The sequence below is a fragment of the Seriola lalandi genome, unplaced genomic scaffold (genome assembly GCF_002814215.2).
Source record: "Seriola lalandi dorsalis isolate HSWRI2012SDOR001 ecotype SW California unplaced genomic scaffold, Sedor1 jcf7180002054293, whole genome shotgun sequence".
Taxonomy (NCBI): Eukaryota; Metazoa; Chordata; class Actinopteri; order Carangiformes; family Carangidae; genus Seriola; species Seriola lalandi.
Genome location: NW_019524846.1, coordinates 198,548 through 216,051, shown reverse-complemented (window position 1 = coordinate 216,051; position 17,504 = coordinate 198,548). Strand labels below are relative to the sequence as shown.

The 17,504-nt window shown below is 42.3% G+C and overlaps 1 protein-coding gene across 2 annotated transcripts in view; it reads right to left on the bottom strand.

The window, feature by feature from the left end:
• The window catches only part of crb1 (crumbs cell polarity complex component 1), a 22,200-nt gene extending 5,348 nt beyond the window's left edge, over positions 1-16,852 (bottom strand). Inside the window, exons 1-12 of one of the 2 annotated variants that reach the window (XM_087173925.1) lie at positions 16,515-16,852; positions 12,929-13,165; positions 11,975-12,170; positions 11,665-11,804; positions 11,064-11,246; positions 7,496-8,461; positions 5,265-5,818; positions 4,924-5,089; positions 2,647-3,586; positions 1,888-1,932; positions 1,077-1,199; positions 241-367 (exon numbers count right to left, since the gene is read on the bottom strand). In XM_087173925.1, the coding sequence (XP_087030051.1) occupies positions 241-367; positions 1,077-1,199; positions 1,888-1,932; positions 2,647-3,586; positions 4,924-5,089; positions 5,265-5,818; positions 7,496-8,461; positions 11,064-11,246; positions 11,665-11,804; positions 11,975-12,170; positions 12,929-13,165; positions 16,515-16,590 (3,753 nt within the window). In that variant the 5' untranslated portion in view covers positions 16,591-16,852. Of the gene's footprint in view, positions 1-240; positions 368-1,076; positions 1,200-1,887; positions 1,933-2,646; positions 3,587-4,923; positions 5,090-5,264; positions 5,819-7,495; positions 8,462-9,354; positions 9,491-11,063; positions 11,247-11,664; positions 11,805-11,974; positions 12,171-12,928; positions 13,166-16,514 lie in introns of those variants that run through there. The other variant, XM_023406027.2, reaches the window with a different exon arrangement.
• Between the last annotated feature and the right edge of the window lie 652 nt (positions 16,853-17,504).

Sequence of the window (17,504 nt, the reverse complement as noted above, 5' to 3'; positions counted from 1 at the left end):
CCCCCCCCCCCCCCCCTCCACCCATACTGTCAAAACAGTCCCACACACACACACACACACACACCGCACACACACACACACACACACACACACACACCACACACACACACACCCACACACTCAGTCGTTTCCTCCCCAGTCCACCTCTGGCTCGTCGTCCAGCCTGAGGATGAGGTAGGAAAGCAGCTGGAAGAGGTTCTGCCACAGCAGAACCGCCACATAAAAGTAAATGTCGCTTACATCCGTCTGGCATAAGTCTCCAGCGTAGCTCATGTCGCACACGCAGATAAACTTGTTGATGAGGTTGCGGCAGTAGCCTCCGTTTAGACAGGGGTTGGACTTGCACTCATCCACCTCCTGCTCACACCTGCAGACACAAAGTCGCAGTTCCGTCAGAGACACTTTGACCACTTATAGCAGCTGGTTTTATGGTTAGGTTTGGCACTACATTTACTACATTTATGTCCATGAGTTGTAAGTAGTTCCATCAATAAGAGATTTGCCTTCTAAAGATCTCAGATGGTTTCATTTAAATAACTGTTTGAGACCTAAAGGGATGGTTATCTATTTAAATCTTTTTATCTATCTTTTTTATCAATTGTTTTCACAAGAAAGTGAAAAAAAAGCCATAATAGTTATTTATAGTATTTCCTACCCTATTAATCATCTCAACGCCCTCTGGAGGGGCCCGACCCCTAGGATGAGGACCACTGGACGATTCTACCCAACACTATATAAAGTGGGTAAAACTGGCTCCACCTCAACCTGCTCTAACAGTAAAATGCTGCTTATGCAGTGATGTATCAGTAGTAACTATCAAACAATGCTATATATGTTATATACTTCATCTGCTGCTGCTATCAGGTTATAATGGCCATGTTGTGCACCTGCATGAATATACTGGTCAGCTGTTAGCCACACAGGTGGTAAATGAGCCAATGATTGTCAGCTAAAGCAGCCATGACATCAGTTCTCTGCCTGAACTCACACGATGCTCCGTAGGTAAATCATTTTGGATCCATTTTACTTATTCACAGGTTTTCATTTAACAATAATCACGTATCTTTCTTTCCTACCGGTGTCCGATGAAGCCGGGGGGACAGTCACAGGAAAGCTCTCGCTCAGTGCAGTTGCCTCCGTTGAAGCAGGTGTAGTTTCTGGTGTCATCGCCACACACAGAAACAGGCAGCTTGGGCCGTCTGGTAAAGGACGATCAGACATGTTAGAGGGTGAAAGCATGTGCAACTTGTGTGTTTTTATTTGAGGCTGTACAGTCAGAGGTATTGTTGAGTTCCCCAGAGTTTGACGTCTATACGGAAGCAGAGGAATCAGCCAGACAGGAGTTGCATTGTACGGCCTCCCGCTGCTCTCCACAGGGGAGACAAAGAGGTTTAGGAGGTGACCAGGATAATAAGATTAAAGACCTCATGCAACTATTCACCAGCAGGATGTCAAATCACATGTACAGGAATGACAAAGCCAACCATTCCTCTTTGGCCTCTGTAACCTTGTGTTTGCCTGAAGCACAGCAGCTCTGTTCCAAAATGTTCTGCATCCGTTGGCAATTTGAAATTCATCCCTCAACAATTACAAAATACAAGCTTATTCATTTTAAAAAATGCACAGTTTTGGTGGGTGAGTTTTAATTAAGGTGCCGGGAATCATTTTGAACTAAGCTGTCACTCATGTGAAACAGTGGTTATCTCCTTTTAAAGCAAACAATGTCACAGGCGACGGTAATATTAGCTTTGCTTGGCGTTTTGTCGCATGTTGTCAAACAAAAAAAACAGGAGACAGCGTACATGACATATGAGAGACAAATATCTAACAGGAAACAAATAGCGAACACCGGAGAAATAGAAGAAGAAAAAATATAAAACAACTTACACTTTTCTGACAACAATGTACCACGGAATTTCTTCAATGCGTTCACTGGAGAGAACCAGATGGCAAGATGGGGGTAGAAAGAGACACAAACAAGAGAGACAAACAAAAAGAAGTCATTTTGATGAAAACTTTACAGCGTAGATGTTCCCAGTAAAGGGAGACGTGAAGCTTGTCTGGTGGCTTGCTTAGCGAGACACTTGCAAAGGTTTTTCTTGTGCAAGAGATGCAAAATGCAAGAGGCTGTGTGTTTACAGGATAAATGGTTGGAGGCGTTCCCCTGCTGGTTCTCGGAGGCAAACGGTAGATGACAGGGGAAAGAAACTGGTGCTGAACCAGAGAGCCTTGTGTAGTGAGACACCACAGCAGACTGAGGCCTTTTCTGGCTGACACTAGAATAGAAATGCAGCTTCTGAGACACTCACTGCAGGTGTGGTTGAAATGCTGAACAGAGGCAGAGATGCGGAGACATTTACAGTGAAGGATCTTCTTTGTGTTTTGCTGCGGTCCCTTGTCTGTGCAATTTTGGAGCATTTATTTGTGTATTTTGTGTTTACTAACTAACTAAAGCTCTGAAAACCGTTCATAGAAGAGCAAAGTCATCTTCAAAGCATTGAATATTCATATTGGGATTGTTTCCTCTTCTGCCGCTGGTCTATACTTTCCACAAGCCTGTTGCGTTTCACCAGAAAGCCACTATTCTAGGCTATTTTTATTCTATTCTATTCTCCTGTTTTTTTTTGCTACATCCAGAACACTTACTTGCAGAGGGGTCCGGTGTAGTTCTCAGGGCAGAGGCAGGCGTACCTGTCCGGCCCGTGCAGACAGGTGCCTCCATGGGCACACAGGTGGTTTTCACACACATCTACCTCCTCCTCACAGTCCACACCTGCGTAGCCAAACTCACAGGTGCACTCGTAAGTCAGCCCGTTGACGCTGCAGTTGCCGTGGACACAGGGACCGGAAGCGCAGGTGTTGGTGAAGAAGTCACAGCGTCTCCCGGCCCAGCCCTCTGCACAGCTGCAGTTGTAGGTGTTGAAGTGGTCCTGGCACTCCCCTCCGTTCAGGCAGGGGTTGGGCTCACACACGGGGGCCCCATTGCAGCCAAGGAGCGGTGGTTGCAGTGATGTCTGGATGAACTGCTCCTCCTGTAGGCGCGGGAGGTTCACATCAGAGGAGCTGAAGTAAGGCAGGGCAATGCCACCCAGCTCAACTGTGCTCAGACATCCAGCCACCGACCAGCCGGCATCGGGGGCCAGGCCCCCCAAGAAGATGTCCACCTCCTGCCTGAGGAAGTCCATGTTGCCTCCCTGGCTCCTGGAAGTGCTGGCTTCCTCTATTTCTTCATCCAGAACCAGCATCCACCGGGAGGTTGGTGCCCACGGCGCTGCCATGAACACATGGACACTGTGCCACTCACCATCACTGACACTCCTCCGGCTGCTGAGGCTGACTGTAGACACACCTTCCCCTCCCTCCCCCTCACTGTCGTCTGAAGCGGTGCTCTGAAGCTCCATGAAGAGGAACCCGTCCTGGACAGAGAGTGTGATGAATGCTGAGCCCTTCTCTGCATGCAGGATAGCTGCATTACGCCTCCGTGTGCGCAGGTTTAGGGAGAGGTTGGTTAGATTGCGGGATATATGGCCGTTTCCCCGGTAGGACAGCACAGTGCTGTCGTTCATGAAAGTTGCATTGGAGTAGCCTAGAAGATTAGGAGAAAATATCTGCCATGTATATTTGTTTACACATTTACACAATCACTTTGTAGCACCCTATGTCAGCTGGTTTATCTACAGGCTTTAAAAACCAGAAAACAACAAAGGTATTAAGACTTCTAATTTAAAGATCTGACAGACAACAGACATTATTACAGCTTCGCTTTTCCCTGTTTGATAACACTGAAATCCTTTTAAGCGACTACATGAGGTCATCTATCGTAAATACCTGTAAGAAGCAGGTATTTGGTCTTCAGTGAGTTAATCACTTAACATCGGGGGTGGCTTACAGGACAGACGGCAACACAGTAAATCATCACTAATCCCAGTTAAAAAAGAATAAGCTGGCCTCAGGCCAATCCTGCTTTATGGAGCACATTCAGTATACTGTGTGGGCAGATTGAGGCCGGTATATAATCAAGTGTGTGTTACATGGTGACCAATTAAGACAGCAATGACCAATACCACAAACAAGGTCAAAGATTAGATAAGGTATATGTAGGTCTAAGAGGTAACAGACCTAGACCTAGAAACCTAGAAATTATGTCAAGAAGATTCCAGAAGAACATGGAGGCAAAATGTATCTTCAAAAACATGGGACAAAAATGAACTCGCTGTTCAGGTGCATTTGAGAGCATGAAGTAACTGAGTGACAACTGTCACATTATGTAATAACTTAAAAATTAGTATTTTTATTCCATGATTTACATTGGTAGATGTTCACATGTAGATGTGATTATGTGACTAATATTACTTATTATTTTTACTAGTATCATCACATATGCTGCAACAACTTTTAACCCTTTTTAGAGGGACATTTGATTCCATGTTGACACTTTACTATACTTTTCACCATCTAACATCAGCTGTTAGAACATTTTCCGACCTTCTAACACTGATTAAAGATTTCTCATAACCACAGGTGTGGACTTGAGCCTCGGACTCGAGTCAGAGTGAAGTTACAAAAAATGACTTTTCTCAAGTTTAGGCCTGGTAAAGTGCCAGAACAATGACTAATACATACAACAGTGTTGGGCAGGCCCTTTGAACAGTAGCTTGAGATATGCTTTATTTAATTCTTTGGTTTATGCATTATAAGGTCTTGATGCCAGCTATGTAAAAAAATAAATTATAAAACATACATTAAAGGAAAATGTTCAAATTCTGTGGTATTTTAATCATCAGCATTCCAGCCTGAAAATCTTTACCATAGCAAAAAACAATAAAACGTTATCATAAACTTTTGTGACCAGACTTGGATTTGCCACCTATGACTTTAGACTTGACTTAAAAACTCACTCTGATTAATTTGGACTTCACTTACATTCATATCCCTGGATCAGCATCCTGCACTCTGAGTCTGTGGGGCAAGGGGACAGCTCGCACCACCTGACCTCTTCACAGTGCCGCCCTGCTGTGCTCGGGGGGCAGGTGCAGGTAAAGTCATCCCACTTGGAGTAACACATCCCTCCGTTGAGACAAGGGTTCCTCTGAGGATGAGAAATCGATACAGGGGTTTACTCATACCAAATATTTCATGGTGTCTCTTTGATGAGTTTTAACTATGTGTCAATGATCTCATAGACGTGACACTATTCCATCACTAAAGACAGACATCATCAGCAGTAAGAGAGGCTGAAAATATAAATACATAGAAATACTCACACTACAGGCGTTGTCCCCTGAGCAACCACTGGTCACATTCTCCATGAACTCCAAAGGATAAGTTCTCACTGAGGTGTCCAACCCAAAGAATTGCAATCTAGTGTCACTGATCCTCAGGTCCTGGATGCAACCTTTAAAATATCCACCAAACACTGAAGTCGTCTTGCTCTCCAACAGACCTCCCACATACACAGTATCTCCCGCTTGGACATCTACTGTCCTGATCTCCACATCACCCTGTTTCTGAGCCGCTATGTACAGCGCCATATGATCCTCCGCCACCTCTACACTCACAAAGTGGACTTCCCCGTCATTGACCGCACTCACTCCCCGCAGAGTCTCGAAGTTGTTGTTGAGCTGAACCGTGACCCTGCCGTCCTCCAGCCACATGTGCAGGTACTGGCTGCTGCTGTTGGCGAGCACCAGGAGGAGTCCGTTGCGCCTCCGTGTACGCAGGAAGAGGGAAATGTGGAGGTCGTGACCCAGATCATCAGTGACTGTGAACGCAGCGTAACTGTGAGAGTCCTCATTCCCAAAGCGTGCAGTCACATGCTCTGCAAAAGGTCGGAAAAGGTGATCAAGATGAGAAAAGAGAGTTGACTGGGTGTCAGTACCAGGGAAATATCTTCAGAACTTTTCATCTTGGCCAACATGTGTTATATTCAAAGGGGTTTTTATAAGTTCAAGAATGTAATTCATTTGCAGGTCTTTGTTTGTACTGAGAACAGAAAGATAAAAAAGGAGAAAAACATTGTACTCAACCAAATGCAGAAAGAGAGTGGGGGTGCATGCAACTGATTTCAGTGTGCACCAAGTACAAACAGAGCTTACGCCCCCAAATCTCAGAAATGTCTTTTAATACCATTCATTCATTTAATATTATGAGGGTTTCTTCTCATCTGTGCTAAGCATATAATCTAAAAATTTACAATTAAAAGAGCATCATGACAGATTTGGGTGTTCTCAGAATTCTCACTATCTGGGGAAAAGACATTTAAGCAGTTTCCGTTGAGGTCCCAAGAAGAACAGACAACGAAAGGGGAAATTTAAGCAGCCAGCAGCCCTCATATACTGTATGATCTGTGTCCTTTGTCATCACTTTCTACTGTGGTTTGGTCACCTGATAAGGCAGCCAGAACACTGAGAACACACGGAGGTCATGCAGAAAACAATAGGTCATATAACAGCTAAATAAAAGCTTGGATTTGTATGTGTGCAGGTACTTTTGAAGTGTGTGAATTTGTGTCCATTAGGGTAAATGTGTATGCAAATATCCCATCACACACTGGTGATCAGTAATCTGCTTTAGACTCAAGAGGCTATAGATATCCTCAGTGGAAAACTCAAACTAGTCAAGCTTTAGTGAAAAATGCAACCTTTTTTGTTTCATTCAACTTATCACTCAGCTTGTAATGTATTGATCACAGGTTTCCTTAGCTCACTGAATGGTGTGCAGTTTCCTTGAATGTTCCTCTGTGTACTTCCAAAATAGAATCCCTGCCATCGTTAATCCAGTGCGTCAGATAAGAGGATCTCTGCCTCTGTCCTTTACTGTGGCTTTTGATCGGCCTCGTTTCTGCTCCCTTATCTTCTGTTACACATCAGCAACTGAAGATGTTTGTTTTTCTTTCACCCACTTAAGAAATTTGATGAGAGCGACTTCGTATTCTGATCGCAATTAATCTGGTTATCTCAAAAAGCCTACAGCGTAAATGTGTGTCTCATATCTGCTTTTGGTGACACCAGCCTGCGATCTTTCGGTGACAGAGCTTTCAGTGTGGCAGCCCCCACCCTCAGGAACTCTCTCCTGGAAGAGATCAGCAGAGCCGCATCTCTGGACATTTCCAAAAAACTGCTAAAAACCCACCTGTTCACCAAGGCCTATGGCCTCTAGCTGCCTCATCTCTTCCAATCTCTGCCATCCCTATTCTGTCTCGTCTTGTTTTAATTTATTTGTTCTTTATTTATTTTGTGTTTCTTTCCCTGTAAAGCAGCCTTGGGTAACTTGAAAAGTGCTATAAAAATCCAAGTTATTATTATTTATTATTTGGATATATCAAATATTTCCTCACATTTTTTGTTGTTGTTTATGTTTGTGCAATAAACCTCATTTGACAGCACTAATAGATTTAGAAAACCAAAATCTACAACCAGTTTTTCCAATGTTGCTATTTGACTTTCCAGTTTTTCCACCTATAATATAGTCCATTATTTAACAGCTGTATACATACCCTCCTCACAGTCGTGCCCCTCATAAGGCCTTGGACACAAGCACTGGTAGCTCTGCCACAGGTTGACACACTGTCCTCTGTTTTGGCAAGGCACATCCAGGCAGCGGTCCCTGTGGCTGCAGCCAGGGGACACATTAACAGCAGAGTCACTCAGCCATTCCTCAGGGACGACGAGCTGCCAGTCCACAAACACATCCCGCATGCAGCCAATAAATGCTGGAAGTGGAGAGGCCTCACTAGGGCCATTTGAGTCCTGAAGCACTCCTCCGATAAAAGTGTTCTGAGGATGCGCCACCAGCCTGCCCAGGGTGCTTTGGAGTGGGGCCACCCTGTGGCATGACTGGTTCCCACAGCTCCCAGTGTCATCCAAGAGTTTCAGGCTGAGCACCCAGTTTCCAAGCAGGGCCTCTACAGAATGCCACTCTCCGTCTGTGACATTGTGTGGAAGCTCCAGAGACTGGCTAGAAAGCTCTGCTTCAGCACCAGCAGAAGCCTCCTTCCACAGTGTGAGACGAAGCTGTCCTCCCTCCAGCTCCAGGCTCAGCAGCAGGCCCCTGTTGTTCCGCTGGAACAACACTGCTCTGGGCAGAACAGTCTTGAAGCTGAGAGTGATGTTGCAAGAGACCTCAGCATCCACTAAGGGACTCTGAAGCAGCAGGTAGCCTCTGCGTTCAAAGGAGAATGTGGTAGGGGTCACGCAGAGGGGTCCAGTGTACCCCGCTGAGCAGGAGCAGGTGTAACCGTGAGTCCCATCCAACAGAAAGGGAGAGCAGGAGCCTTGGTTCTGGCATTCATGTCCCTCACAGCCCACCAGCTTCACATCACAGTTTACACCTCCATAGAGAATGCCATCATGACTCTGCTTGAGGCAGTGGCAAGTGTAGCCTCCAACATGGCTCTCACACCTGCCCTCATTCTGGCAGGGACTGGGATCACACTGGTTTATCACCTCCTGACAGAGGGAACCTGTCAACACAAGAAAACAATAACATCACCTAGCTTGTGTTTTTGTCTAACAAGGGAAAAAACAAATCAATCTAAACTATGTGACTACAGTTGTGAAGCAAATTAAAAGCATCATTGCAGATGTAAATGATGCACTGTATACATGATGTACTGTGGGCTGATTTTGATTATTCTGCTCACTATAAAAGGTAATAACTGTCATTTCTCTGAAAAAGAAATTCTCTGCCATTAGTTTACCATTAACAAGTCACATTGATGCACTTGTGTTGAGCTATTACGTGGGCACGTTGCATAATGATTGCTAGTGTAGTCACTGACATGACCCCCCACCCCCCCGCATTTTCTGGCATATTTTGTCGACACTTGCTCCTTATGAGTATCATGGGTCCTGTTTTTTTTGTTTTTTTTTACTTTTTCGGGCCTTTGAAATAGTGTGAACTACCACGTTTCTCCTCTGATACACATGTCGTCAAGTTAGCCCCACCTGACCAACCCTACTATTACAGTTCAGTTTAGTTCACTTCAGTTCACTTTAGTTGGTATTACATAATAGGAATACTAAGGACTTTAAGTTTCCATGTAGTATTCTGCTAACACTGTTTGTCTGTTTGTTTTTGTTGATGCTATCAGATTTTAAATCTGAAACAAATGCACCGAGTAGGCATTTTGCCCTATTGAGCAACAATTACATGTTCTATAGTACATCACGGTACAATGTAGAAAAATACTGTAACAACAAGAGTGCTGCTTCAAGTGCACTGTGGATAGCTATTAAGTTATTTATCGGTTTTATATTGGTAGCATGTAAGAATAAAAGAACAGCTGAATGAAATTCCTATTATGTAATACCAACACTAAATATCTAGTTACACAAAAACATATTTTGATTTTACCTGTTCCAAGCAACAAAATTCCCCAAATCCATGGTGCAGGTGTCCACATCATGCCGTCACTTTTTCCCCCAGAACTGCCCCAAACTTGTCTAACTGCACCATATTAGTCTGTGTGTGTACAGGCCATGCCAGTGGAGGTCCGCTCCTTGTCAACTTCTCTACAACCACATAGAGCTGAATAGCTCCAGTCAGGAGACCAGCAAAGCCAGATCCTGGGGATTAAACTAATGCTATTTGGCCACCTTAGTGAGTCAGTGCCACTGCAACTGGCAGGGAATCAATTTTTAGAACACAACTCTCAGCAGGCAACGGCTCACAGTCTTACCTACATCGCTAGATCAAGTCTTGTGTAAGCAGGAGAACTAGAATTTTCTGCTTTTGCAATTGAATTGTATAATTTGATGTAACATCCAACAATGCAACAGTGCTACGTTTCTCTAGGCATTGGTGCACTGCGAATACATGAATATCATCATATGTAATATAGTATCAAGTACATTATCTGTTGATCACATTTCCTAGACCTAAGCACTCATTTAGCTAATGTGCAATTAAGAGTCAGCTGTCCCACAGCCCTCTCACACAGGAATTACACAACCATAACAGGGACAAGAGGAAAACAGCATCATAATGAGACTCAATTAAAAGCTACTACATGCAGTTGTGTCATTATAAAATCTATTGTGAAGGCTTGGGTTCTTGTTTATAAAGAACTGGGACAATCCTAGAGAATAATTGTGCAGTTTATGATGTTCTGTCTGCCACAGTGTCTTTTTTTATACTACCACTGAGGGGCGCTACAATAATGAAAATGTCAAACCTGACAAAGGTCATTTCACCAAAGTTATAAGGTCAACAACAGACTTTACAGCCTTTTCTTTCAATTGTTTTCTATCACAACGATGCTGATTCTGGAGCTGTCCTGGGAGTTCACCCACCCAGTTATTTAGTTAGTTAATTTAGCTTTGTTTTTTGTTTTTTTTTAGGTCACAAATTACACCCCTGATGAGTTCTCTGCACATTAACTGAAACATTAACTTTTACTTAAAAGTTATGTTGTTTTTATTTGGAACATGTTAAAAGTCTGTCAGAGTCTGTGTATTATTATGAGTTGCCTGTAGGTTGTTTCTGGAAAATTTTAAGATATTTCTATTGCAATGCTCCTAATATAATATATAAACATAATATATTTGGACTTAGTTATGCAAACATAATATTGATGCACTGAGCCCAACAAAGAAATCTATTGAAACCTGCTGTAGTGGACAATATATTAACTGATTTAAAAGTACTCAGTAACTCAACCTATCTGCATGACAAGATACCATTAGGGGTGAGATGATTTGCTTTTTGGATGAACTCAGCTCTCACTTCATCAAAAGGTAGAACTGACTGTGTTAATATGCATATAATGTTTAGCATACATTTTTAAAAATATATTTTTATAAGTAGCAAAATACTCCCAAATTTAAATTCACCCTCTCACACTGCTGTTGCTCCAGGCAAAAACTCCTCATCCCACTGATCAGAGCCCTGAACTTCCACACTGTTCACTGATACAATACATCTTTGGTAATTTTTGCAGGTATATCAGAGTGAACTTAATTCCCTACATACTATGGAATGAAGTGGAAACTATATACTGCTTTTTAACCGTCATTAGAGACCTGTGTATAATCAATTCAGTTTGGTTATTCAGAATAAATTACCTGTTGTTCCTGGAGGACAGCTGCAGATGTAGCCTGCAGCATGCTGCTGGTCATAATATTCAGGGAGCAGAGGCTCACTGCCATACAGGGCCTGCCATGACCTCTCAATGCAGCGGCCTCCGTGCATGCAGGGGCTGCTGCTGCACTCACTGATGTCTATCTCACACTGATGCCCTTGGAACCCTGAAAGGAGGAAACAGTGTTTCAGATGGGAATAATGTATATGATTGACAGCATATATCACATCCAGTGTAGACTACGTGATAGAGTCAGAATGTCGAGGGCAGATTCTGTTTTTGGTGCTCTCATCGAGGATGCATGGATGCGTTCACCTGCACATAGACACCTGTAAACACACAGTCTGAACAACATCATACCACAGTGTGGATACAAATTTGTATGCATGTGTTTTAAGTATTCTTCTGTCTTTGCTTTGTCTTATTCTCTCTTTGCAAATTGATTTCTCATCCCTCCCTCTGAGGTCCATGTCTCTCCTCCTTGATTACAATATATGCGTCTCTTGACTATTCAAAAACACTTTTGAAAAATATAAAGTCTGTAACTCAGAAATACATTTCCATTTCCATCCAATTCCATTTACCTGGCCAGCATTCACAGGTGTAGTTACCCTGGTCGTCCGTACAGATGGCGCTGTTGAAGCAGGGTTCAGAGTGGCATTGAGGTAGTGGTGTCTCACAGTGGATGCCTGTGAAGGCTGTGTGAGAGCAGTCACAGCTATATCTGACACAATCACACAAAAAGATTGTGATTATGATTCAGAAATTTGATAATTTAAATTTTTTTCTCAGTTTGTGTTAATAGATGTAGTTTTGTAATTATGCATGATAGTCCAGCTTGTCTAAACTTGGCATAAGATATGTCTTTTCCACGACTGGGGCCGGGCTGCTTACTCATTCACCCCGTCTATACACCGAGCCCCATTTTGGCACGGCCGCTCTTGGCACTCGTCCGTGTTGATTTCGCACCGGTGTCCTTGGAAACCGGGAAGGCAGGTGCAAGTGAAGCCACCAGCGTAGTCATGGCAACTGCCACCACTGAGACACGGCTGTGATTGACACTCATCAATCTGGACCTCACAAGTGGCCCCTGTGAAAGTCAAAGCAATACGGATGTCAGAGGGCAGGGAAGCACGATACGTAGAGTGATGGCAGAGGGCAAAAATGAGCTTTTATGTGGACTGGCTGTGATCATGTGTTGACTGCTCTTTTATCTCACAGCAAGGATCTGCAGATGTTTGCTACTCTAAGGCAGAAAAAAAACTGTACACTATACACAGTATCTTCTCCAATTTATCACAATGAATGACATAAAAATAAAAGAAAATATACATTGAGGCATACACGGTAATAGCTTAGAAAAAGTATGACACATTATTATTATCCATCCATCCATTAACCATACCATCTTATTCTTGAGGGTCACCTGACAGTGGGGGAGAAACAGGGTACACTCTGGGCACGTATATACAGACACACAGGAAGGCCCAGCCCTGCAGCAGGTTTTAACCCAGAACCTTCTTGCTGTGAGGCGACAGTGCTAAACCCTGCACCACAATGCTGCGCTCATAATTATCCATTCAGTTAATAATTTCATAAGACGCAGTTGTTTGAGGCTGTTGTTTTGACGGTTGCACCCTTTGTGCCCCTTCAGTAATCTTGGACAGACCAAACAGAAATAACATAAAATGATACATGTGCACATGTAAGTGCTACAGTTTTTTTTCTAGTAAGTCCAATTTGCCAGGAATCCCCAAAGTAATGAACTCAGAAATATCTCGTGACAAAGCCTTCTGCTTTTTAGGGACTGAAATGTCGTCTCAGTGCAGCACAGTTCTTCCCACTCACCAGTAAACCCGGGAGAACACAGACAGGAGAACCTGCCCACTTTGTCCACACAGGTGGCTCCGTTGCTGCAGGGCTGTGAAACACACTCATTCACATCAATCTGACAGTGAGCCCCCTGGAACCCCGGCACACAGAAGCACGAGTAGCCGTCCCTGTGGGTTCTGCATATTGCCCTGTTTTGGCACGGGTTTGGAGAGCACAGGTCCAGAGTTTGAGGCAGCCTGTCAGGAGAGGCACCTATGAACAGAATACATTTATATATTTATATCACCAAACATCGCATCATTTTTACCACAAAATCAGTATTTTCAATCCTCATGTAAAAAAAAACATTTTCAATATGCCACTATTGATGTCCTCTACTTGGCAACATCAGGTTATATCTACAATGCTATGAAAGTGACTCAGATACTAAGTATTTGATGAAGAAAGTTGCTCAGTCTCCATCAGCAGGTCAAACTCCCCAAGAAGCTACAGCTATCTATTACAAAATAAAGAAAATTAAGCAGACGTGCTCTCAATTAAGGGCCTCTCAAGGCGTCATGGCTTGCTGCCACGGTAACCAATTCCACTGTTTGGCTTCAGAACTCAATCTGTTTCCATAGAAATAGATTGAATGCTAGAAGGACAAAGAACATCCGACCAAAGTAAGAAGAAATTAATTAGAGGCATTTACTGCTTTACACTTTATGGTGTGTTTTAATTAGCAGGATGTTAAGGCCACATGGTTAGAGCTCTGTGTTTGAGTCTGTTTTCAGTCAGCACATGCTATCCATACTAATGAAAGGATCAACACTTCATCCTCCTGAGAAACAAGGATGACAAGTAATCATTCTCAAACTGTGTATGACTTAATCATCTGTGTTGTTTTCCATTTAAAAACTAACGCTATTCATATTTTTGTTGTAAACAAATTGTTTATATATAAAATGTTTTTTGTAATTTCAATTTCAACTTTTCCACTATCATAAATTTCATCACATATTTGCAGATAATTATATTGTAATATCTTTCATATTAACACAAATGGAAATGTTTCCGGAGATTGCTTTAGCACAGTAGATAAATAGTCAGCTCATGAGATCCACACCTGAAAGAATAATTTAAGATGTCACTTTAATGTCACACTCCACCAGACTTCCCTTGTAAAAGCAGACATTTGTTTATTAATCCTGACTATCTGTATAAACTTGCTGATTCAGTTGATTTCAAGGACAAACGCTATTCTAAACCTTATTATGGTTTGGCATGTCTATCTATAATTTTGACAGATATTTTTTCAAATCTCAAAAAACAACAGCAAATTTTTGTCAAAGTCCTTAACTGCCTAAACTCAAGATTTTCCCCTTAAACCTTCCCTTAAGTTTCTATAATTTTGAAAAAAAAACACAGTATGACAATGATATCTTAGAGATTAAATGAAAGTTGTGTGGGTGTGAGCAGTGTGTGGCTGCACATTGCAATTTCACAAACATGTACCCACAAGTTCGTCAGATAAAATTTTAAGAAGTTCACATAGTTTCTCTTTGACCTGAAGACTAAACGTCTCTAGAACCTCAACCCCATGATGAAGCGTTGCTTTTTTTCTTTGCTTCTTCCCTCTAAAATCTCATCTACCTTGACACATGCCCCCTACAGCGCTTACATGTGCAAGAAAAACATCAAACACAAATAGCTAACATCCAGGCATCTCAAAATTGCCTCACTCCAGGCAGAACAAATGGGACCAGCTCAGAGGCAATGATCCACGTAATCCCTGGAATGTGTATAAGGGGACACAGAGGCATGATGCCACAAAAAGGAAGCTTCAAATCAGCTGCACAAGTGTTGCTTCTATTACATGATAATCAGACTGCATCACATTTCTAAAAAGCCCTGAAAGTAATATATAGATATTAGATGGATATGGCAATACTTGAAGGTGTGTTTTGCATGAAGGGGTGTAAGAAGGAGTTGACATAATTATGAAGCTGGGGGCCACAAATGTAGCAACGCTGATATGAGCAGAGATATTCCAATAATCATGCACAGTAATCATCCTTCAAGAGCCCAATCAGGCTGAGTGCAGACTATAAAGACACAGAAGAGCACAATCACACTTGGTGCTCCGTCTTCACCAACTTAGGCACCAATCATCTGTCATTGGTGGAGGTCAATCAATTTCACAGACAGCAGGCACAGTTCTCCTGGAGCAGCTTATACATGTCTAGACTTGGACTCAGCATGACAGAGGTATGTTCCAAGTGCCCCAGGGGTATGATGGAGATCATGGGTATCAGTGGCGATGCTCTGACCATATGCCTATATTAGCAGTCATTACAACAAGGATCAACCATTAAATTCAGACCAGATTAGAGCCACATGTTAAGGCAGTGTAACATGTATATGTTAGACTCTTACACATTCACACATTTAAGAAAATAAAAGCTTATAACCACCGGGAAAAAATTTGTCAATGACTGTCCATTTATGTGATGCAGGAAATCATGACAGGTGGTGTCTGTTGTAAGATTTGCTTTTTGCTGAGTCCACTCAACTTTCAGTATTCCTCTGAGTTCAGTTCAGGGTAGCTGAACGCCTGGATATACTTACAGATATTTTTTGGTTGTGTAGAGTTTAGCAAAATATAAATTCTTGAGGGAAACTACTACTATAATACTATATATATATGTTATAAATGGAAATATCAAACTATGAGACACATACCATCCTTTCCCAAAGGTTAGTGTCTGAGATATACACCTTCTGGTTTTATTGAGCTTGATCTTATCAAGGATCCAGGCCTGTTGCCTATTTGAGATCCAGATCCAGCCAACCACACATCCCCTCCCACAGCATGTAAGGCTTTTTCATATGCAAATGACTTCTGAGGGTCTTTGTTTGGTCCTATCAGGAGGCCCTCAAATGGCACATGTGGGGCACCTGAAATCTCCTCCGGACTGATGCATGTTGCTGCTGTATCTGTCTGTGTGTTTGTTTCTGGTGATAAGGAGCTGTTGTTGTTTTGTGCGTTTTGTAGAGACATCCTCTTTTTGTCCCATCACTTACCCACACAACCCAACCCCCACCAATTTCCCCATTCCCTCACGGGCCACTACACTGCCCCCCGTGGTTAGACCTCTTTTAGTCATTTTAGTTTTTCAGTCTGTAAAATGTGTATAGAGATCACTATAGGCAGTGATGTCACCTCATAGTCTTGTAATTGAAATTCCAAGCATGGACTAGATGAAATGCAAGCCAATTACTACGCCCACACAGTGACCAGTATGAAATTGTACAGGGCTTTGATTACTTTAAATGTTTGAGAAAATGTTTTCATGAATAAAACAAACGTGTTTGGAATTAGTATTGTACTTGAAGGCTTGCGAGAATACATACTGCATGGTGTAACGATGGGACTCTCACTCTAGTTTGAAGCTGGACAAATATAAAAAGACCAATTGTCTGTTTTACAATATAAGCAGATCACATAATTATAAGTTGATTACAGAAAATGTATGACGATACAGCTGCAGCATGACATTAAATAATGACTGAAAATTGAAACTCAACTCAGACCCACATGATAAAAGCAGCATTAACTTACCATTTATCACAAACAGTGATGAGATGAGAATGGTGCAGGCAAGTAATTCAAAATTATGATAACTAATTAAATCCATAATCGTTCCAGGAAATCATCCTGCTCGTTGTGTTGAAGTCTTGTCCTGCACGGATCTCTCTGCTTCTGCTTGCAGCGACGCATCTGTTGTCAACTCCTGATCCACTTGATGCACACTTCTCTTGCTGGAGCACCATCAACAGCCTCCATCGCACATGAAATAAAACAGACCGCAGCGTGGCGTTGAAATGTGCAACACACAAGTGCGGAAACAGAATATTCGCGGTTGGCATAATCTGGTTGAAATTCATATACATTTTTAAGCGCTGGAAGATCCAATCATCATTAAAGCATGTCATTAAAGAGAGCCAAAAACACACACACTAAATGATCGTTGTAGCATTGTTGTTTAAGGTGTGTTGGTTGATTCACGACGTCAACTCGTGCATTGGATACCACGAAAGAAAACATTCCACCTTAAAAGTTGCCGGTAGCTGCCGGTAGCCTTTGAGACACCACGGCAGTATTTGTGAACTATTGAAAATAAGTTTGAAGTTATTTTAATAGGTCGGTATTATTTTGTAATTTATTGTAAGTAGGTTAGTAGTAGTAGAAGTAATGAATATTGATGCACTATAGTCGGTGACACGATATAGGCTAATGAATCAATCATCAAATAATGAAACATGGAACTTGTGCTTCATCGGTTCGATCCACTTAAATAAATACAACCTATGTAATGAATCATTTCATTCCATCAAAAAATGTCTGTTTGTGAATTGGATGCGGTAATTGGTTAGAATAAAAAGTAGATTGAATTTTTTTTCTTTAAGATCGTTCCCACAATTATAACAATCAAAAAGTACAAATTTAAAGGCCACAAAAAGTCAGTGTAGCTGTAATATTAAAAAAAAGTGAACAAACTTCAGCGCTAGGCGTTTCCATGGCAACGCGACCAGGAAGTCAAAGGCGAAG